At 36.3% G+C, this 24,275-nt stretch overlaps 2 protein-coding genes across 3 annotated transcripts; both read right to left on the bottom strand.

Moving 5' to 3' along the window:
- Positions 1 to 2,155: 2,155 nt before the first annotated feature.
- On the bottom strand, positions 2,156 to 10,938 carry LOC123538652 (monocarboxylate transporter 12-like). The gene is made up of 7 exons (XM_045322893.2): positions 10,685 to 10,938; positions 9,536 to 9,679; positions 7,419 to 7,520; positions 5,814 to 6,359; positions 4,336 to 4,515; positions 3,139 to 3,264; positions 2,156 to 2,287 (listed from the first exon to the last, which is right to left on the bottom strand). The coding sequence occupies exons 1-7, from the start codon at positions 10,896 to 10,898 to the stop codon at positions 2,163 to 2,165; spliced, it is 1,437 nt and encodes a 478-aa protein (XP_045178828.2). The 5' UTR covers positions 10,899 to 10,938; the 3' UTR covers positions 2,156 to 2,162.
- Positions 10,939 to 17,403: 6,465 nt separating this feature from the next.
- On the bottom strand, positions 17,404 to 24,044 carry LOC123538419 (uncharacterized). Of its 2 annotated transcripts, XM_053530245.1 has the most exons (5): positions 23,894 to 24,044; positions 21,670 to 21,972; positions 20,722 to 20,750; positions 19,024 to 19,931; positions 17,404 to 18,317 (listed from the first exon to the last, which is right to left on the bottom strand). In XM_053530245.1, exons 2-5 carry the CDS (start codon positions 21,736 to 21,738, stop codon positions 18,151 to 18,153), a joined length of 1,173 nt encoding a protein of 390 aa, XP_053386220.1. In that variant the 5' UTR covers positions 21,739 to 21,972; positions 23,894 to 24,044; the 3' UTR covers positions 17,404 to 18,150. The 2 variants fall into 2 exon arrangements, with proteins under 2 accessions (XP_053386220.1, XP_053386221.1); XM_053530246.1 differs by lacking the exon at positions 21,670 to 21,972 and having other exon boundaries at positions 23,894 to 24,041.
- Positions 24,045 to 24,275: the final 231 nt, after the last annotated feature.

Raw genomic sequence — 24,275 nt, forward strand, 5'->3', positions numbered from 1 at the left:
ACGTACCTAGGATACAGTATAGGTCCATGGGCCATATGCACTTACATTTATTACAATTATAATGTTTTCTTAGGAAAAAAATGACAAAAAGCCATTTCGAAAAAAAATTTGCTCCTGTGACAATGAGCCATCTACAAGGTAAGTATGAACAGTTTCACACGTGCATTGCTACCAGGTCCGTATTTTTTTTTCAAAACAATATTTCCTTATCAATGATTGGCCGCCTTTTCGGCAAGAGATTAATCTTTCAGAAAAACCTTACTTCAAAACCCAGTTCCAAACCGTTTACGCATCACGAGCGAGCAACGGCGTACAAAACGATAGTGATTTCTCCACCCGAAAAAATCCCACACATTTTTCGCACCGAAGTCTCCCCCCTAAAACAAATCAAGTACACCTTGTCAGTTAAAAGTTGCGCTACAAGCAGTCAGAATATGCTAAATGTAAACTAACAAGACTAAAAGTAAGGTTCAATTCTACTTTATTACTTACCAGTTGTTATTTATTTGAATTTGGTAAATAATCTTCGTGAGCCATCGCTGCTTGTTTATATTCGGGTACTCTTTGGATTTTATCGCTACGTTTGAAATACGTAAACTGTCTCCGCCAATGAAAACGTTCTTTACAACCACCGTTTTGTCAACGGTAATCATGGCAGGCGAAAGTAATTTTCGAAAGCGAAAAAGTTAAATTGCAAATTTGTAAGTAATTACGAAGAGTTAAACCTGATGTTCGGTCTTGCTAGTTTGCATTTGGCCAATTTTGACCGGTTGTAACGTTATTTTTAACTGGGACGGAGTACTTGATGTGTTTTAGGGGGGAGACTTCGGTGCGAAAAATGTGTGGGATTTTTTCGGGTGGAGAAATCACTATCGTTTTGTACGCCGTTGCTCGCTCGTGATGCGTAAACGGTTTGGAACTGGGTTTTGAAGTAAGGTTTTTCTGAAAGATTAATCTCTTGCCGAAAAGGCGGCCAATCATTGATAAGGAAATATTGTTTTGAAAAAAAAATACGGACCTGGTAGCAATGCACGTGTGAAACTGTTCATACTTACCTTGTAGATGGCTCATTGTCACAGGAGCAAAATTTTTTTCGAAATGGCTTTTTGTCATTTTTTTCCTAAGAAAACATTATAATTGTAATAAATTTAAGTGCATATGGCCCATGGACCCATACTGTATCCTAGGAACGTTACTGCCACCTGTGCTCAAAACCATACAAGTGGTCCAAATTTGAATGTTGTAGGTTATTGACAAGATTTTAAAAGCTTTTCCCTAAGTCTATATGAACCATGTGACCCCAAGGGCGGGGCCATATTTGATCCTAGGGGGATAATTTGAACAAACTTGGTAGAGAACCACTAGATGATGCTACATTACAAATGCCAAAGCCCTAGGCTTTGTGGTTTGGACAAGAAGATTTTCAAAGTTTTTCCCTATATAAGTCTATGTAAACCATGTGACCACCGGGGCGGGGCCATATTTGACCCTGTGGAAATAATTCGAACAATCTTAGTAGAAGACCACTAGATGATGTCACATACAAAATATCAAAGCCCTAGGCCCTGTGGTTTTGAACAAGAGGTTTTTCAAAGTTTTTCCCTATATAAGTCTATACAAACCATGTGACCCCCGGGGCGGGGCCATATTAGACCCCAGGGAAATAATTTGAATCATCTTGGTAGAGGACCACTAGATGATGATTCATACCAAATATCAAAGCCCTAGGCTCTGTGGTTTTGGACAAGAAGATTTTCAAAGTTTTTCCCTATATAGAAATAAACAAAGGGCCATAACTCACTAAAAATTGTTGAACCAGTCTGATTTTCAGAGGGACACAACTAGGGTACCAATACATCATTCTGACAAAGTTTGGTCAAAATCCCCCTGGTAGTTTCTGAGGAGATGCGATAACGAGAAATTGTTAACGGACGGACGGACGGAAGGACGACGGACAACGGACGCAGAGTGATTTGAATAGCCCACCATCTGATGATGGTGGGCTAAAAAGGAATTAAAAGGGAAGTAACCTATGTCATGCTCATATTTATCACATGCATTTCTTGTGAGTTTTAATTCAACTACCATGACCACTTTATGACAAATAAAATCTATCCACACATAATAACTTAAATGATAACAAATAACAACTCCGTCACGGATCACAATTTTCTTTTTTTATTTGACAAAATTTTCAGTAAAAGTAAAAGAAATGCTGCTATGATAAACTCAACACCGGCGACGACGAATGTAGCGTCATACTTCCCCGTCATGTCAAACAGCAAACCTGAAATCAAAGCAGACATTAGAAAACGGAAGTACATGCTAACACAGTGTATATGTTATGCGCAGGATGAGAATTACGGACCATTCTAGAATTGCCCTGCGCATTTTAAGAATTCTAATAATGTCCGGCAACGTTGTAATTCTGAAAACGCGCGAGTCAATTCTAGAATAGTCCGTGCGCATTTAAGAATTTGGACAAAGTGAGAATCGCCTCTGATACAGTGAGATATGATAACTGCGTGTACACTGACATATTTCGAGTTTTTTTAATAGAATAGTATTAACCAGATTTTCTGAACTATCATGACGTGGACATTTCTTTGTCGAATCATCAAATACAAACAAATTCTAAGTAGGAAAAGTCACAGGCTACATCACATAATTTAGCTATCTATGTTCAACCTGTACCGATTAAATAAACCTTGTCTAAATTTGTCTCACATTGGGTTTTCAATGACGTACATCCTTAGTACGTACAGTACAATGTGTTCCAGAATTTAAAAATGCCCGGTTCGTAAGTATTTGATTGATGTTTTAATTAAATCAGTATTTAATTTTCAAGAGATCAGCAGTTGTATATTTTGTGTAATCTAACGCAGTAACACCCTCTTACTGCCGAAACTCCTCTAATGGTACGGAACATGTCACGTCTATCAAAACTTACCCCTCTAAACAGTTGATGTCTCGGCCCCGAGACTGCCTAGTGCTATACCTGTGAACAGATCCAGTTTCTGGTTAAGACATAAAACAATTTTACTACGCGAAGACTCGCATGGATTGGACTTCAGTTCAAATACGCGACTAACGGTATAAGCTAAAATGGCTTCCTACAGAAAAAGCAAAAGAAATTACCTCCAAGAGGCGTAGAAATAAATCCAGAAACTCCAATGAAAAACATGAGAAGTCCGAACGACTTTGCAATAATTTCTGCACCGAACAAATCAGCCAGAACCACCGTGCACAATGTCACATATCCACCTGAAATTTAGTACATTAATCCATCAGACATTCTGTATGTGGACATTTTACGGGTAAACTTTGAAAAAGATTGTAACACTGCCGAAATACAACATCATCAACATTCTATGTACATCAGTACCAGAAATAACACACCTGAAAGAAGTTTGGCAAAGTATTATTGAAACCCCTTTGTGATCGTATGAAACAAGATACAAGGCAACGAGATACAATGCCACGAAATATAAAAAATATAGAAAAACGCAACGCGCTACAAGGTAAAGAATTGCAACTCGACGAGATACAGCGCAACAAAATACGAGATAAACAGATATACTGCATCGAGATACAAAGCAACGGGATGCAACACAACAAGACACAAGGTAAAGAGATACAATGTAAATAGATACAACACACCGAGATATAGAGAACCTGTCAGTGGTCTTCGGTTAAGATCAGAAAATCCCAACCCGAGGGCGCACCGCTCAAGTCTTAAACTCGGCTGCGGTGCGCCTGAGGGTTGGGATTTTCTGATCTTAACCGAAGACCAATGACAGATTCTCTATTTCTCACTTATCGGACAGAAAAATCTCTATTTTTAGAAATGCTGGAAAATCTTATCTCACAATTCAACGATAGATACAATTCAACGTGTTACAACGTAAATAGATACAATTCAACGAGTTACAACGTAAATAGATACAATTCAACGAGTTACAACGTAAATAGATACAATTCAACGTGTTACAACGTAAATAGATACAATTCAACGAGTTACAACGTAAATAGATACAATTCAACGAGATACAACGCAACCTCGGTGGAGAAACACCGATGATAAGTACGCAGTTTGCTTGCTGCTATGGAGAAGTTCAGTTATTAAGAAAAACATTTGTATTCGGAAGTAAAATATTTGTCTTTAGCATGGGACAAGTTAGACTGTCATGGTTTCTATGACTTCCTTCATGTAAGTACAGCAGGTCATGAACTTCTTAAATGTTCTTGAGCAAAATGCACTTTAAGGAGGGTTGTTTATGCCACTGTTTGATGCACATATTAAAACATCTTTAAAAACATCTAAATTCGACTTACCGACAAGAAAGCCATACAAGCTTGTGTATATTATTTTCAGCTCGAATGATGTGAGCAGGACTGACAACCCAGTGGAAACCCCAGCCAACAACAAAATTATCTCTAGTAGCACCATTCTATTGATACACCGCATATCTCCTAGACAACCAAAACAGACACGGCTGACGGTGTTTGATATTCCTGCAAAATGGAAATTCATAAAATATATCTGACTTTTTTTTTATTTACTTAAATGGAAATATAAAATATAAACCAGATACATGCTTTAACATGCTCTGGGAAGCTTGAAAAGAAATACACAAATTTGATAATGACCCTCCAAGGAAATGTTTGGGGTCAGTATGATAAATAGGGGAGTCCCCATATTCATCACACTGACCTCATTCATTTTCATTGAGGGCCACCTGGAACAACTGATACGGGGACTGGAAACCGGCATTTATCTTATCTTATGCTGCCGTCCAATCGAAGCGTATGCCGTAAGGTTATTCTGCTATTACTCAAACACTTACACCTTACAGTTTAACTCGTCCCTTCAGTGAAATTTGTTGAATTTTTTGTTGAAAGCAAAAGTTCTGTCATGAAATTATTGCCTGCATCTGTTTTTAAATGGAAAATATCTACATTAATGTTACTTTTCGCCCTGTGAAAATGGCTAAATCTAGACTTGTCTTACCCAGAGAGAAAGATGTCGTTTTTTACATGATATTTGCCTTGTTGATTCAGAGTATTTAGAACAAAAAAATTAGGACATATTTTAATGAAAATAGCAAGTCAAAACTGTAAACTGTTGCCTGAAAATATTTGTTTATGATATTGCTCTGTTCTTCACCATTTAAATGCGTGTTAAACTCCTAGATGATTTTCTGCAGTTTTATCTAAAAGTTCGGAATACTAAATGTAACTTCGTTGTCGGCCTTTTTATAAAAAAAAAATTTGTTATTTTAATTTAAATACATTGTATTTTTCCTTCCTGGGGCCACCAACAAAATGTTTTATCGACCATTTCTTTTATCCTGAATCGACACGAATAGCTGCAGACGCTCCACAGAAATATTGGGAGTCGCCACGTGACCGCCTTTTAACCAATGAAAATGTTAGAATCTCATTGGAGATAAATAAAAGGTATTGTAAAAGGTACATCAGTCATCTTCAAATACTTTATTAAAACGTAAACACTGAGTGACTGACAGAAACATCAGTCTTGCAGACCAAGCAAATGAATATAATTTTATCATTTGTATTGCTGGTAATAACGTTCTCGAATCGTCCAATAGCTGCACAGTTCTGAAAGTTCTTTTCTTGTTTACCGTGGGATTCATGTTTATTACATAAATACAACAACAGATATAAAGTTTAAAATGAGTACGTAGCAACAGACTACTGTGTATCTTGCAAAATATAAAAATGTGTTTACTTAATTTAAAAAGAATAATTGTAAAAAAGGACAAACAATTGAAAAACGTAAGGAGACTTACCTATTGAAGAGGTTAGCCAAGCAGCTTGGTGTTTGGTCATACCAGACTCTATGGCCTGGTCAGGTATAAGATTAAACGGTATTGTGAAGGCAAGTTGAAATGTAAAAGCTGACATAAGAAATAACCAACACCTAAAATCTTTGAGAAGATCCACGTGCAATACCGAGTCTAGTGTTGTTCTGAGCTTAGAGGAGCTCGTACTTGTTCCTGCTGATGCATCTTCTTTACAATGAATATCTGTGTCTATTTCAAAACACGTCTTTTCAATATCTGTTCCGATTTCATCTTTGTTGTTGGTAGTATATGCTTTAGAGGAGTTACTTAATGGATTATGATTACTTGAAGTTGATTTTGAGTCACCTTCATTAATCAGTGTTTCGATATTTTGGTCATATCCGATTAATCTCTTAGCCTTAGGTGGCAGCAAAAAAAGTCCCAGCACGGCTCCTTGTAACGTAATTCCTGCCTCCAACAAAAGAGTCCCTCTCCAACTGTATTCGTCTATCAGAGCTCGTGTCAGCTGGTTAAACACGAATGTTCCTACGCCTGAAATTATCACATAAAGAATGAAATGTACACTTATCAAATTTAAAATTCTCAAACTATGATTTAAAGTCGGAACTTCGAAAATTGTCAAAATAAGTCAGAATCATGGGACCTTGTATATGAACTTGTCGTATGATCCTTACAATACATTTTGAAGTACATCATTATACCTTCGTTGTTTTTAGTGTGTGTGTGTGTGTGCGTGTGTCTGTGTGTGTGTTTCAAAGGAAATCAACAATTTTGCTATATATTTTAGAAAAAGCCAGAACGATTTTGCCAAAATAAAAGCCAGACTTATCGAAGTTGATCTGTACCTTTAAAAGTTTAAGGATTGTGTGAAATGCATGAATAGGTTTCAGAAATATTAAATGTCAATTTTGGAGCATTTTCAATGTGAGAAAAGGGAAATGATTTTGTCTAATCAAAAGTCAGAGTTTTTTGGGACCTGATGTGTGAACTTGACTCATGATCCTTTCAGTCATTCAAGTTCCAATGCAATGCTTTTCCATTTGTTTCAGAGATGTAAAGAAAACATTATTTTTGTCCCATTTTCTAAGTCAATAAGGGGATATAACTTTGTCAAAACATTATGCAGAGTTATGAAACTTGGTGTGTTAACTAACATCATGATCTCCAAATGTCTCGATGATTTATTAATAGGTTTCAGAAATATCGAAAATAATGTCAATTTTGGAAATTTTTCTAAGTGCAAAAGTGCAGATGATTTTGTTAAAACAGTAGTCAGATATGGCATCTGGTACGTTAACCTCGATCTTACAAACATTTTGTAAGTTTCAACACGATATCTATACTAGTTTCCTAGATGAGACGGGACGGGACTTCTGAATCAAAATTTGGTAGGGGTCTAATAATTTAGACAACAGTTCGGTTGTGTATTTATATTTACACGTTTAACATCAATGCGAGTTGTTGCATTCAAATGGATGACAAGTGTCGTTATGAAAGAGATGTTTTTTAGTTTCTCCGTCAACTATGGATGAATTTAAGTTTAAAAAGACCCCACGTTAAACTAAACATGCATAAACTTTATTGATTTACCTGATCCGCACACAGCGATGCCATTGGCTAGAGTTCGGCGCTTGTTGAAGTGTTGTATCACACAAACTCCTGCAGGTATATACATCAGCCCGAATCCTAGACCTGAAAGTCATTTTAGATTATAAATCCATTACCAGCCAGTACTTTCTCCACACACTTAAAGTTAATGACTCGAAATAATTTTCACAAAAAAAATACAGTGACGGCGTTAAATTTAGTCCTGGCAATTCTGTTATTGGTTGCGGGTTTATCCCGCTACCAAAGTTAAGCGTATTTCTGACAATCATGTAGCATCTTTATTCGATTCCAAATCACATCCAGTATTTGTTTCTTATACATGTATATTTATAGATTGGCATTTAAAATGAAAATAACTCTAGCAAAACCCGCAACCACCAGACATCTCAAGGCTTTGATTTTTTTCCTTCTTCTGGAATTGCATTTTTGGCTGATATTGATTATTTTGTTTAAGTATATTGTTACTTATTTTGAAGAAATCTTGAAGATTATACTTAATCTACTCCAGGCCTATTTGCTTGAAAAATACAAAAATATTTTGTTGAAAAAAAAAATCCTACTTCTTTTTGGAATACAAGGACTTCCTTTGAAAACCAAATACAAGTATGGCAGGCAGTCTACGTCCCAGTGTGGTTTGAATCCACGAACTTAGGCCCAAATGGTACACCATACCGTTGACTGTCAAATTACGTTATTAGCAATGTTCATCGCAGATGAATGCAAAATATAGTCACTGGAACCGTAATTAAAGGTATAAGGGGAACATGGGAACATGCAAAACACAAGTTCAATGCCAGTCTATATTTTTGTGTAATTTCATGCTATCTGAAATTAATAATCTTAAGAGGGGAAAACCTTCAGATATATGTAAAATCTTCTTTTTATCGATTAAAAAAATGTGCAACGTGAAAACAGTCGTTCTGTCTGTCATATATTTGTGATTTCTTGACATTCATACAAATTTGTTTTTGGTAAGGCCCTTTAATATGGCTCATAATAGGGGCCTTTATTTGTAATGTGGCTGACACATTTTTATTTTGTTATGAACATAAACTATGTCTATTTCTTGTAAAATCCTTTTTCCGATAATTGCTTCCTGACATAATTACCAAAGGTTTGAATATTAATAAACATACTGGAATATAGTATTGAATCCATTGTTTATGAAACTTTAAACATAAATTGTCGCACTTATACAGAACGCATAAATAACAAGGCAGTCTGAAAGACAGCTAAATCCCCCGCCACTGTTATGGATAGTGAAAGGGTAAACCTTTGACCTTGAGCTGTGACCCTGACCTTGAACTGACATGGCTGAACCATGAATTCTGCACATCGTCTTGATGAGGTGATCATTTGACCCAAGTTTCATGAAAATCCTTTATGGGGTTTAGGAGATACAGAGCTCAAACCTTTGACCTTGAGTTGTGACCTTGACCCAAGTTTGATGTAATTCCTTCAAGGGGTTTAGGAGATACAGAGTGGACACAAAATGAAAGGCTCAAACTTTTGACCCAAAGTTGTGACCTTGACCTTGAGCCGGCATGGCTGACTCATCAGTTCTGCACATCGTCTTGGATAGGCGATCATTTGACCCAGGTTTCATACGAATCCTTCAAGGGGATTAGGAGATACAGAGCAGACACAAAATGGAAGGCTCAAACCTTTGACCTTGAGCTGTGACCTTGACCTTGAGCCGACATGGCTGACTCATGGGTCTGCATATTGTCTTGATGAGGTGATCATTTGACCCAAGTTTCATGATTATCCTTCAAGGGGTTTAGGAGATACAGAGCGGACATGAAATGAAAGGCTCAAACATTTAACCTTGAGATGTGACCTTGACCTTGAGCGACATGGCTGACTCATGGGTCTGCACATTGTCTTGATGAGGTGATCATTTGACCCAAGTTTCATGATTATCATTCAAGGGTTTAGGAGATACAGAGCTGACACAAAATGTTACGGAAGGACGGAAGGACAGAAGACGGAAGGACGGAAAGATGGAAGGACGGACGGACGGAGACCATTCCTATAACCACCCACCACTCGTGGCGGGGGATTAATAAAGTAAAGAACGGAAACTTAATCGTGTTTACCTGCTAATAGGCCATACGACAAACAGAGGTAAAGTATACTAGTTGCAAAAGTGCTGGCAACAAATCCGACACAGCTGATGACAGCTCCGGCTACAACAACAACACGACAACCGTATTTGTCCGTCAGTGCGCCAACAACTGGTCCTGAAAATACAGATGTTCGTTCCAATGATACAGGCTATATATAGCTTTAATTATACAGCTGAAAGCTGGAAAAAAAGAAAGTGTTGCCTTGTGTTGTAATTATATAACATAATATGATTACACCAGTCAGTAATTAGGTATTTAAACTAGCATATCCCACACTTGCAAGTTTTTAATCAGCGTATTTTATATGCATACTTACAACATTAGTTACACTGATATTAATGACTCTATTTTATGTTATCCTTCACATAATAGAATATTGGATATCTATAAATAAGACTAATGATATCCTAAAACCAATTTAGGATTTTTTATCAATAAATAAATAAATAAAGTATAGAAACCCTGTTCGATTTTGCCAAAATAAATGTAGGGTCACCAGAAAAATGAACGGGTCGATCGGGCCCCGGGAAAAAAAAAGTACTTTTATGTCTTATTGTTCTTAAAATCATTTCTTGTATGTTCGGTGACTGAATGCATCCACATTTTTGTTGTCACTATGTCACTTAATAACTGTCACTTTCGTTAATTATTTTACATGTTAGCATATTTCAGATCTACACATAACGCATGGTGAGTTATATATAGTACGTATCGTTTCAAAATAATAATCAAGAATAAGAATCCGGGCAAAATGTCAAAATCTTTTGTATACTGCAACATGGTAATGTCAATCATGACTGTACAGTAAATATTTATTTTTGTTTATTTGTTGTTTATTAGATTTGATGTAATGAAGTATATAACAAAAACGAATCAAGATAAATGTGCTGGCAAAAGTAATACAATGCCCGAGTCAATTTTAACTTTATTTATTAATTAATTCAATTCGATTCAAATTTATTCCGGCATAAAGATCATAAAACATTACTGTAAAATACATGTATACAATGACCAATATAAAAATCAAAGTCAGTTTTAACCAGACTGATTATAGACAATTTTAAACATTAATTAGAGGCAATTTAACCACATTAATTAAGTCAATTAAAACTTAATTACCTACAAGATGCATAACTCCGGTCATAATAGAAGCAATCGCCACAGTGGCTGCTCGGCCCTGCTGAAAATGTTCGAGTAGCTCAACCAAAAGAATCCCGACGGAGAACACTAATCCGTCGGTAATAAATCCAATAAAGAACGCAGATATCACGATAATCCACCCATAGCCTCCATCAGTCTGATCAGGTTTTGATCCTAACTTTTTCTCTGCCATAGTGTTTTTATATAATATTACAGTACAATATGCGGTTGAACAGAACACTGAAAATCGATTGATTTATCGGTGCAGTGTGTAAATCTTCTAATACCGTAGGATATGGAGCGCCGCAGCTGTCTTATGTTGAGACATTTCATGCTATGTTGGAGTGTGTTAACTTGTCAAAATAGTGTCTTATTATAGTAAAAAGCTATGTCATCATGTCAAAGTATGGTTTTAACTTGTCAAAACAGTGTTTTATTAATAACATGACTAGTTAACATAATACGATACTATTTGGACAAGTTAACATCGCACTTTGAAAGGATAACATAACAAGACACTGATTTGACAAGTTAACACAATACTTTGACAAGATAACATCGCTTTTTAACATAACAGCACGCCCGGTAGACAAAATCACATGTTACTTTAACAAGATAACAAAGATTTTTAACATAATGACAAGCTCTGTAGGCAAAATCACACGGTACTTCAACAAGTCAATAAAGATTTTAACATAATAACAAGCTACAGACAATATCACACGATACTTTAACAAGATAACATAGATTTTTTAACATAATAAGACACCCTGCAAACAAGATCATACTTTGACATGATAACATGGCTAGTAAACAGCATAATACACTTTTTTGGACATGTTAACTTCACAACTTGACATGGCAACATAGCTTTTCATCATAGTAAGACGCTGTTTCGACAAGTTAACACCATTCATTAACAAGATCACATGGCTAGTTTTTATAATGAAACACTGTAACACAAGTTTACATAATAACAGAACTTTTTAACATAATAAGATACTGTTTTGACAAGTTAACATCACGTTTAGACATGATAAGATGAAATGTCCCGACATAAGACAGGTGCGACATTCCATAGTAGGAGTTTAGCCGCTGTGTACCTTGACCTCGATAACTGATATCACAATCGAGTAAATCGATCAACGGGTCACTGCATAAGGGATTCAAATGAAAGTTACCAATGTGAACCGGTAGAGCAGGGACCTAAAGGGAAGTAAGCAATGTCATCAGGCTATAGTTTCTGTTTATGTAACGCACTTGCTTCAGCTATAAAAAGCAAAAATAAACCCTTCAATACAAAAATATAATTATTTTAACAGTTTTATGTGATATATGAGAAGAATACTATCATTGCGGAATGTGCTACTTATAAAGTATATATTTCGGCACCCCGATATGACATTGAACCTTAAAAATCGGTATCGTTAGTTTTAATTTATTCGCTCTAAAGCTGAAAATAGATCCGAAAATGAATGACATGCAACTGACGTTTTCGCATTTTATTCATATATCTTATCACATAAAATTCTGTTAACAACATAACTTTCAAACACTCAGCTGATGCATACAGAATATGTGTTATAGTAAGCACCCCCTATAAACGACTGTACTCCCCATCTTCCTGCTGCGACCGATCCAAGCAACCAACTGACAGTCTTCAAATGAGTCACTTTACACGGTCTGCGTATTTAAGTCTTACGATAAACTGAACATTAAAATGTGTGTATGTGGCGATATAACCTGTGAAACAGATAAATAATGCCGGTTTACAAAATGCTGACAAAATGTTGACTGATCAAACCCATTACATGGAAATTCACTCGACCAAGTCACGAAACGGTGAAGAACATGTCTAATTGATGTGCAATCCAATAATCCATGTTGTTTTTCTGAATTTCTGAAATAAGCATGCATGCTCCATAAATATATGTACATAAGATGTTGCATATTTGTTGCGTTTTTGAAAGAAATTATTTTTTACCAAGACGTTAAAAAACCTTCACTGTATGCCGACCTGCTAATTTTCTTATTTACGACTGACACTGTATTCCATTTTGAGACTTAAGTATGCGATTTACTAGTATGTCCTTTGAGGGCGTAAATGAAATAGATATACATGCGGAAGTGTCTCTATCGATCAGTCTTCATATATACAATGTCATTTAATGTTGAACCACTCATGCTATGCATGCGCTAATCCATTTGGGGTGGGGTGGGTGGTGGTTGTCTGTGACTCTATCCTGCCTAATAATATAATCCAACTGAATGCTTAAAAATCGTTTACATGCAAGTATTCCATGTTGGTTTTACAGACATATACTCTTAATAACTTAAATATAGAATTAGAAACTGAAAGTATACACAGGGTTCCTTATATATCACGTAGAAAATTACCTTCTGCCGATTACTTTTGGAAGTCACGCGAAGAAACGTTTCCTGACGACTTTAAAATAAAATAAACCAATGGAGACAATGACTGATATATACAATTATATATTAGGATGCGTGTACAAGTAACATAAGTTATGGTACGGACACGACAAATCGACCCTTTATTTCTATTTTTTTATCTTGACCTTGGAGCAAGGGACCAGCTGGAGCCTGCAGTCTTATCAAACATCTTATCGTATTGTACGACCAAAATTTTGTCTGAACACTCTTGCTAATACCAGTCAGTAACAAAACACGTTAGTTCAAAATGTTATGTGTATGCCTACGGGCAGGTAGCGTGTTTTCTCTATATTAATGTGTCCATATTCCAAGAAAAACAAATATCAATTTGTAACAAGTTATTTCAGAATCCCTTCATGCATGAAGACGTTTTGGCTCGGACAAAAAAAAATAACCCGACCCTATTTTTGACATTTGACCTCCAAGTGTGACATTGACCTTGGAGGACATCACACCGAATCCTCTTTCATTGACGGTTATAAGCAAATATCATTATCCAAGCAAGAAAATACATGTGTGTACTTTTGACGCCGACAATGTACAACTTCTAGACAAAATCATTGATCAATCGAGTTTTTTTGCTATAATTTTACCTGTAATCAGACTAACACATTATATAAAGAAACAAATCATGTTCAGCTTACAATAAAATACAAATAAACACATCAACAAAGCACATTGTTTATATAATATATTTAATCACTTTAAAATAGCTCTTTTCAACTTTCAGCGGTCAGCTTATTGTTTGGATCGGTCGTAACAGGAAGAGGGGGAGTACAGTCGTTTATAGGGGATGGTAGGCTATGTGTTTTTGTTTTTTTTGGATTTAACGTCGCACCGACACATGATAGGTCATATGGCGACTTTCCAGCTTTTAATGGTGGAGGAAGACCCCAGATGCCCCTTCGTGCATTATTTCATCACAAGCGGGCACCTGGGTAGAACCACCGACCTTCCGTAAGCCAGCTGGATGGCTTCCTCACATGAAGAATTCAACGCCCGAGTAAGGCTCGAACCCACATCGATGAGGGGCAAGTGATTTGAAGTCAGCGACCTTAACCACTCGGCCACGGAGGCCCCAGGCTATGTGTTGCAAACGAGTTAACTTATTAGTGTATAGCTGACAGATACAACAAAACACAAAGAAAACGCTCCAGTGCATTCATTTCTTCCTTGTATTCAGTGAACACTTTTATTATTTTAGAGATGATACGTCTTAAACATAAATTATCATAATATTTCGAAGTAGGCAGTTGTAATTTCCGTGTAAAAGAATACTGTATCTATAACATTTTAAATTTCCAAATTTCCAGCTTTGGTGGCGGAGGAAGACCCCAGGTGCCCCTTCATACATTATTTCACGACGAGCGGGTACCTGGGTAGAACCACCGGCCTTCCGTAAGCGCACTGGATGGCTTCCTCGCATAAAGATTTTATACGTAAAAAGAGGCTCAAACCCACACCAGGCAAGTGATTCGAAGTCAGAGACCCGAACCACTCGGCCACGGAGGCCCTTTTTTCCTGGATTTCCTTATCACATAAAATTAGAGGCTCACTTTCATCCTCGTGACTTTCAATATGGTAATCATTACCTTGCTCAAGAACAAGTAGTAATCATTCGTAATTGAGTAACTTAAAATGACGCATTCTACGTACGTGTTGCAGTCTACAGAGCTTACGTGTTGTCTATGAATATAGACTGGTAATTTAGTGACTTCAAATGACGCATTGAGTGACTTTGCAGTCTATAAATATGGATTTGTAATTGAGTAACTTCAAATGACATATTCTGCGTACGTGTTGTCTATGAATATAGAATGGTAATTGAGTAACTTCAAATGACATATTCTGCGTACGTGTTGTCTATGAATATAGACTGGTAATTGAGTAACTTCAAATGACATATTCTGCGTACGTGTTGTCTATGAATATAGACTGGTAATTCAGTAACTTCAAATGACATATTCTGCGTACTTGTTGTCTATGAATATAGATTGGTAGTTGAGTGACTTCAAATGACGCATTCTGCATACGTCGTGTTGTCTATGAAATATAGCCTGGTAATTGAGTGACTTCAAATGACGCATTCTGCGTACGTGGTGTCTATGAATATAGACTGGTAATTGAGTGACTTCAAATGACGCATTCTGCGTACGTGGTGTCTATGAATATAGACTGGTAATTGAGTGACTTCAAATGACGCATTCTGCGTACGTGGTGTCTATGAATATAGACTGGTAATTGGGTGACTTCAAGTTGCGTACGTGTTGTCTATGAATATAAACTGGTAATTGAGTGACTTCAAATGACGCATTCTGCGTACGTGTTGTCTGTGAATACAGACTGGTAATTGGGTGACTTCAAGTGACGCATTCTGCGTACGTGGTGTTTAGTTGCGTACGTGGTGTCTATGAATATAAACTGGTAATTGAGTGACTTCAAATGACGCATTCTGCGCACGTGGTGTCTATGAATACAGACTGGTAATTGGGTGACTTCAAGTGACGCATTCTGCGTACGTGGTGTCTATGAATATAGACTGGTAATTTAGTGACTTCAAATGACGCATTCTGCGTACGTGGTGTCTATGAATATAGACTGGTAATTGGGTGACTTCAAATGACGCATTCTGCGTACGTGGTGTCTATGAATATAGACTGGTAATTGAGTGACTTCAAATGACGCATTCTGCGTACGTGGTGTCTATGAATATAGACTGGTAATTGAGTGACTTCAAATGACGCATTCTGCGTACGTGGTGTTTATGAATATAGACTGGTAATTGGGTGACTTCAAGTTGCGTACGTGTTGTCTATGAATATAAACTGGTAATTGAGTGACTTCAAGTGATGCATTCTGCGTACGTGTTGTCTATGTATACAGACTGGTAATTGGGTGACTTCAAGTGACGCACTCTGCGTACGTGGTGTCTATGAATATAGATTGGTAATTGAGTGACTTCAAATGACGCATTCTGCGTACGTGGTGTCTACGAATATAGACTGGTAATTGAGTGACTTCAAATGACGCATTCTGCGTATGTGTTGTCTACCAAATAGACTGGTAATTGAGTGACTTCAGGTGACGCATTCTGCGTACGTGTTGTCTATGAATATAGACTGGTAATTGAGTGACTTCAAATGACGCATTCTGCGTACGTGTTGTCTGTGAATATTGACTAGTAATTGAGTGACTTCAAGTGACGCATTCTGCGTACGTGTTGTCTATGAATATAGACTGGTAATTGAGTAACTTCAAATGACGCATTCTGCGTACTGTCTATGAATATAGACTGGTAATTGAGTCACTTCATATAACGCATTCTGCGTACGTGTTGTCTATGAATATAGACTGGTAATTGAGCGACTTCAAGTGACGCATTCTGCGTACGTGTCGTCTATGAATATAGACTGGTAATTGGGTGACTTCCAGTGACGCATTTTGCGTACGTGTTGTCTATGAATATAGACTGGTAACTGAGTGACTTCAAATGACGCATTCTGCGTACGTGTTGTCTATTAATATGCATTTGTAATTGAGTGACTTCAAATGACATATTCTGCCTACGTGTTGTCTCTGATTATTGATTTGTAATTGTGTAACTTCGAACTCAGCATTTTTAATGTTGTCTACAAGTATTATTTGTAGACGTGCAACTTTAAACGGCATAATTTGCGCGTTGATTATTGATATGATATTAATAGTAGAGTAACTTGGAATCGCAAACCTAGCGAACAGACTTAAAGTATTTTTATATGATTAAAAAATTCACATATTCCATCAATGCTCAGAAAAACTATTGATGGAATATGGGAATCTTTTAAACATGTTGAAATGGTAACAGAAGTTGTTGTATGATCAAGACATGTGCTCAGTTTGTTTTAAAAAAAAAACGAAAATATATTGACCGAGGGTTGTCAGGGGCGGACTAGGAGGGGGAGGGGTGCTGACCCCAAGTGTCTGTGATCTGAACCACTTGTTCACATGTGCTAAAATGCGTTTTCCGTAAAAGCGTTCATTTCCCAATGTTTTTCCCATTATATACATTAAAGCACATATTTTATAATTCCCATTTGCTCTTTACTATAAAACAAAATACCGGTGATACTGCCCAGGTTGCCTGGACAAATTATCCAGTGAGCCATATATTCGTTAATAAGAATTTCGTTTGATACGAACATATTTCCCAGGTCCCGATGAATTCGTATAAAGGGAGTTCGATTATACATAGAAACAGTTAAATGAATATTTCATTCAAAATTTATTAGGTACACTCAATATCTCTAAGTGTTAACAATTTCAATACCAATATCATATAAAACCACTGTAACAGCACATAAAACCGCAAAATGCTATAAACAGATCTAAGATCCCTCAAATAGTATATAATAAAATGTAAACATAATTATGAATGTATTTAATAAATATCTTAATAACAGTAGGTACTTCACAATATGTCGCGCTAAGGTTTAAATGTACATATTTCTACAAAAGAAAACTTCTATTCGTTAGTAAATGTACTAAAAACTTTAGGAGTTCTAAACAATAATTATACATAAGAGGGCATTAACACTTAAGTTGGACTCTTCAATGAAAGTTCGTCATTTACTTCAACACGTTCAGATAATTTTTCCTATATTGTGTAATTTTGTTAAACCATGATTTCTCAAAACTTCAAAAAAAAAGTCAACAAGTAAATACTGCGAGTAACGTTATGATTTCAAAAATATGACGTAACAGTGAAAAATAAGTTCAAAATATAGCATAGCAATGCAGAATAATTATAGTTCATTGAACAGATAATGTCATGGTTTTAAGTTCACAGCTGTCATGGCTTGTTAAAATGCAGTTTTAAATTTGATGGTCCTTTTAACGCGAAGACTCACATATATACACTGTCCAACATGGAAAAAGAGTCCATCTCAAAACCCAGCAAAAACATTTAACTATTAGCATGTTTGCCTCGTGATTAATCAATAAATTAGCACGTTTTACTCGTGGTTAATCAATCGTTTAACAATATTGTCCAAACCAACATAATGAAGATTATTCAGATCCCTGTCGCTGATTTTCGGCTTGAACACATAAAATATGAGACCGCAGACAAGGCCAGTAAATATCAGGAACTCTAGTCGCGTGTACACCTCGTGGTTAGGAACTGAAATGGTAAAAACAAGCAATAAATCTAGTGAAAATTAAGATACTTTAAAATACAAATATTCATAGATCTAAAAACACCACTAGATCAGTTATTTTATAACCCATTAAAATGTTTAACGTTCGTTTTCCTGCATGCATTAATAGAACTTCATCACTTACAAAACTATTTACCTTGAGAAATAAACTGTTAAAGAAAATCAGGAAGTTTAACATGTTTATTTTGTTAATAAATAAAACATGATTTTAAGATTATTACAGTAAAAAGTAACGAGGCAGTTACAGCCGGTAACATTCACCATTAAAGTTATAAGGCAATATGCCTTTGTACCTAGTGGTGCTCGTTTTGCGCAAATGATATTCAGCTGAAAATGCCTCAAGGGCAACACACATCAGTGGTATCATAATGGAGTGCATTCGGTGCATAGAATTCCGCTTCAGCTAGTGCAATGGGGCGTGAGAGGTGTCACACATTGATTACATTTCCTTTGATTACCTAACAGACTCAAACAAACCAATTTTGTTATCTGTTTGCTTTGTTTTGCTCTTCGCTTCCAAATGATCTTAAAGATTTTATTTTAGGTTTTGTACAATAGCAACGAACATGTTTACCTGCGTTTGAGTACGACAGACGAGGTAATCCAATAGCTACTGAAATTTCACTTGTCGCAGCACGTTTGAAGAGAAAACGACAGAAAACCGCTTACCTTGAGACGGAACTGTTTCTGGCATATTTGTGCAAGTAGCCCGGATGTAAAGTCCTATGGTAATAGCCAAAAGGAAAGTCCCAATTATTGAGATCAGTACGTTATGTCCGTGCTCCACTGAGATGCAGACGACATTTACCAAAATTTGAGACACTAGTCCAAAGACGGATAATGAAACTAAAGAGTAGTTTTCCAACAGCGCTGAAGTCATGTAAAGCATTGTAACTGAAGCAAACATAGCTATGAGAGCAAACATCACAGGAAGAGCCCAGTAAGTAAGATGGAACGCCGACATTATTACGCCGACGGAGAGCACTGTAAAACTGTAAGGTATTGCAATGGATTTCCGGAATCGTAAAACGAGTCCCTCGTTGTGGAGATAATATAGTCCTATATTGCGCAGACAAATAAAGAAAATAACTAAAAATATTATAATTCCATTTCTATTTGCGTTAAGTAAAATATGCGTTTCACCGGAAGTTATTCCTGCGCAGAATGCCATTGAAACCAAAATGGCGAACATTTTGATATTTACGTCATTTCTGGTACACCATTTCAGCAACGTCACTAATATCACAGGTTCGAAATATCCTACAGCAAACGAGTCATTTCTTGAGTATATATACCAGAAATTAAACAGATATTCTAACACAATATGGCACAGGAAAGTCACTATCAGAACCTCTGCGTGCTTTCGTAGACCTTGGAGAGATTCAAACTTGAGTAGCACGAATAACGAGATCGTATCGACCGCTGTAAGGATGATTGGCAATTCAAAATGGCGGTGAAGCGGCTGTAACTCTTTTGCATGCGCATGAACTTCCTGTAGACATACGCCGAACACTTCCGCCGCGACCAAGAAGCCCGCTGCTAACAACATATTCCGTTTCCCATTTTGGATCTGTTCGCTGAAAAATGCACAAAAATGATGAAAAAATGAATATGAAATGGATGCGAGTGATATGGCAGAATATTAGTGTTTGGGTCTCGAGCCTCAGCATAGTTCACAGACAAAAACAACAACACAATGAAAAGAACTACATCCCACAGTATAGAGTAGCCGACTTGACTTACTTACTCAAAATTTCATATTTCTTGTATAAACTATAATATGTACAGATAAGTTTATGAAGATATAAGCATTAAGATAAGCAACGACGTGTAAGACAGACAACTGCTGACATGGCAGTTTTCAGGCAGTTTCCCTTTTATAGATTTTTCTGTTTTATAGACTCTGACCAACTATTCTTTCCTCAAATTAAATTTCGGAGGACATGAAGCATTTTCGTGACACCATTATATATATATGCAGCGTAACCAAACAAGAACAGATAGAACTACGCACAACAACATAGCCTTTTATTTGCTACACTTGAGTTACAATTAAACATGTTAGAAATAAATAGATTTATTTCATAAAATCGCACATTTCATTGAATAGACTGGCTTTTGTTTCCTATTTTTGTTTCCCATTTTCCAGCATCATCTGATATCAATCTGTATAGGGGAAACAACTAAAGTAAGTTGGAACCCAGGTCGGCTGATCGATGTTTGATTTTGAAAGCAGTTTTGCGACTGGTTTATGTATTCATAAAGCATTCCCTACACAAAGGAGCAAGATGTTAACCTGACAAATCCGTTACAACCATTGAACCGCTTTTTTATACATGATAATTTCAAATATAAAAAACACAATACCTTTCTGACATGGTCCGCGAATTCCTTAACTGAAAATAGATAGAAAAAAGAATTAAAGATTGTTGTTTTTTGTTTTGTTTAGTGGTTTAACACCATTTTAAAACAGAATATCAGTTATGTAACAACCGGAAGTTACCCTGGATTCTGTTCCAGTACTAACTTGTTCTCCGCCAATGACTTCCGACAACTCCACACGAATAAGAGATGGATGAGTACGAATGATATCAGACACAATTGTCTCTTTTTATCAAATCATCCGGGAGAACGTACGCCTTGCCCGGGGATCTTACTTACAACCCTGCGACCCGTAGGTCTGTGCTCTCCCTAAGTGCTGAGCTAAGCAGATGGGTTAAGAATTTTTAAAAAAAGATTTCAAAGTAAATCAATGCATTCATTGCACAGTTACCAACAGTAGTCATTTTTGCAACACATGTTGCCATATGTGCCGCCGAAATCAATTGATATATCTCGCCACATCGCAATACTATTGTATTTACTCTTTAATAAACACGCTGTTAAAATACAGTTACAATAGTTTACCATTATGTTGATAATGCATGTATAGAAGTTTTAAACATCTTGGGTGAGTTTCAGATTTGTCTTAATCGACTGTTTGAACAGCTTGAACGGAAATAATGCAATATTACATTAAGATTCTTCCGCTTTGTAGTGGGACACATATGTTGCCTTGTTCCTGGTACGTTTGCATACATGTTCTGCGGTTCAGAATTAAGTTATGCCTTGAAATTAAAATGTTAGTTTTTGTATTTTCTTTTCCTTAAGCAAAATATCAGCACACTGCTTCCAAATGTTGACGTGAAGGAAAAACACACGCACACGCACACGCGCCCGCGCCCGCGCCCGCGCACGCACACGCACGCACGCACGCACGCACGCACGCACACACACACACACACACACACACACAAAACAAACAAAAGCGCATACAAGCCCCAGTCCCCTAGTGGATGGCTGCCCCTCTATCGCGCCTACTCCAAAGTCTACATTTTCATCCATTAGAGTTTCGTCAGAATTCAACTAGGGAACCATGGTAGCCCTCTGGTACTGGAGAATGCAAGTCTACTGTACAATGCTTATTGTACATCAGCGAAAAAACGCTGTATGTCGCGGCGACTACTGTCAGTGGTCTTCTAAATCAGTTGCTATGTCAACGTCTAAGTACTTGTCCTTGACTTTGTAACACAGAAGTTTCGCTTAAGAAGTCCTTAAAACGTTCCACTTAACCGGATACTATAATTGTAATAAAGTTTGTTATTTCTTCGTTTTCTGAACGATGAAATATAGTGATACACACTTAATTAGCAAGGAACATTTTTAATGGCACCATATAGAGATAATTATGTAATGAAGGAGAAGAAGAATATTTTATTAGACTCTAAACTTTAGTCTCTGGTCTATAACAATATACAATCAAATATACAAATATAAATAAAGGTCAGTCAAAGATTACTATCTATATACATGAAGGTGGATCAACATCTGGACTCTTTAAACACTATCTCCTACACATACAGTAGCTTCGCTCATAATGAAATAGAACCTAACAGTGAATGTGATTACAAACCAAGGAAAGCATTGATTAAATAATTAGTTAATTACTTGAACTCATTTTTGGAAAGGACTTTTTAGTATAGCGAAAGCCAAACTACAATAAAATATTGGTTATAAGTAAGGAATCAAATGCATTATCAGTCATCAATTTTTTACCAAGGCTTAAAGCTTTGGGTAGCCCTTTAATACATTTTGTACACCACAATCTGTTTGAGGGAACTGTGTCATAAATGACAGATGTCTGTCTTCAAATTACATTACAATTGTATGACCCTTTTAGTATCCTTAAGGGCTTACAACACATTGCCATTGTATACATATATATAAGCATATAGATCTAATTATTCTGAAAATAGATCTATATCAAAATTATGTAACACAAGTTTTCATAAACAGGTTATAGTGTACAATGAGATACATTACTAAATCTTTCAAGTATGGGGTGGGGGATGTCATCGTTTTAAGACTGGTAACAGGCCAGACATTTTACTCGTTTTAGTGACCTATACCTTTTTTCTTATGGTAAGGAATATAATTACTTTTTTATTCTGTTAAGAGAGTTCAAAAACCTTTCCAAAATGTAATAGGTTTGTATAAACCCATATGAACTATTAAAAATAAAAGTTTCTATCTATCTGTTGACATGACTTGTTAATATTGATCTATAATAAATGTACTATTTTTGACAAACCAAATTGTTCCAGTTTTATGACTTTTTTGTAGGCCTATTGTTAAAGAGGATGTATATAACATAAGATAAGGGCTTTCAATTAGTTTGAAAAAAAGATATCAAAATTACGACAGGGTTCTGTTAACACTTTAGATTAGAATATTGTATAAACTTAACTACAGTGCAACCTCTGTAGAGCAACACCCTTTGGGAGATACAAATACTGACTGTTATGTAGAGGTTATTGTTATAAAAAGGTAAATTTGACAGTATATTTCAGCTTAGGGGAATTTTGATAATGTTGTTATAGAGAGGTTTTTGCTTAAGAGAGGACCGCTATGGAGAGGTTGTACTGTACATACAGTAAAAACTTAATTAATGATCGTCGGCAATATCAGGTTAAACTAAATAAAACAGAGAGAAAATAAAAATTAATAAAAGATTAAACATATTCGTCCAGCTGAAGTCATTTAATTTTGATAATTTCACCGATTTATTTGTTTGTTTTGGGTTTAACGCCGTTTTCCAACAGTATTTCAATCATGTAACGGCGGGCAGTTAACCTAACCAGTGTTCCTGGATTCTGTACCAGTACAAATCTGTTCTCCGCAAGTAACTGCCAACTTCCCCACATGAATTTTCAGAGGTGGAGGACGAATGATTTCAGACACAATGTCTTTCATCAAATCGTCACGGAACCGATTTATTTAATTTCAAAACCGAACCGACAGTATGGTATGTGCAACTGTCATACTTCATATGAAGTAATTCAGGTAAGAATTAAACACTGATGTGCAGTACGTCACATAAAACAGTGTTGACTGTTGTTAAATACACTAGATCAATAAGATTAGATCTATAGCCAGGTAAATATTTATTTGTAAAATTGTATGTTATTTAAATGATATAATAAATTATGATTTTACTTACCCTAATCATGACTTTTCGATCATTTTCCATCCGGATCTAAATACACCACGTGTAGATATTATATTTACAAAGTTAACGACATTAAATTATATACATATCGATAACACAAACGTGTACACACAAGTGTCAACACAGGGCATGTCTTCGATAAAATCCGTCATCAGTCGATAATTTACGCCACAACCGGTGTAACATATTGTAAGAGTTATCTCTCTTACACTAAAAATTAGCATTCCAGCTGGTTTGTTCGTATTAAGTTGTAACCCAAACGGCCACGAGCACCGGTTAAAAGCAGAAAACTTTGAATGGACTTCATGATGACCAGGGCCCGTAAATTTAACAAAATACCGGGTCCAAATATGAAGGGGGCTTCTTTTGACCG

Source organism: Mercenaria mercenaria, chromosome 18 (assembly GCF_021730395.1).
Source record: "Mercenaria mercenaria strain notata chromosome 18, MADL_Memer_1, whole genome shotgun sequence".
Taxonomy (NCBI): domain Eukaryota; kingdom Metazoa; phylum Mollusca; class Bivalvia; order Venerida; family Veneridae; genus Mercenaria; species Mercenaria mercenaria.

Excerpts from the sequence above, each read along its gene's own strand:
- LOC123538652 (XM_045322893.2), bottom strand. The coding sequence starts at position 10,898 with ATGGCAGAGAAAAAGTTAGGATCAAAACCTGATCAGACTGATGGAGGC. Across the intron at positions 6,360-7,418 it reads CATCGCTGTGTGCGGATCAG|GCGTAGGAACATTCGTGTTT; the intron begins GTAAATCAATAA and ends TGATAATTTCAG. Across the intron at positions 2,288-3,138 it reads TATTTCTACGCCTCTTGGAG|GTTTGCTGTTTGACATGACG; the intron begins GTAATTTCTTTT and ends CTTTGATTTCAG.
- LOC123538419 (XM_053530245.1), bottom strand. The coding sequence starts at position 21,738 with ATGGATGAAAATGTAGACTTTGGAGTAGGCGCGATAGAGGGGCAGCCA. Across the intron at positions 20,751-21,669 it reads CCACTAGGGGACTGGGGCTT|TTAAGGAATTCGCGGACCAT; the intron begins GTATGCGCTTTT and ends ATCTATTTTCAG. Across the intron at positions 19,932-20,721 it reads TCGCGGACCATGTCAGAAAG|CGAACAGATCCAAAATGGGA; the intron begins GTATTGTGTTTT and ends TGCATTTTTCAG.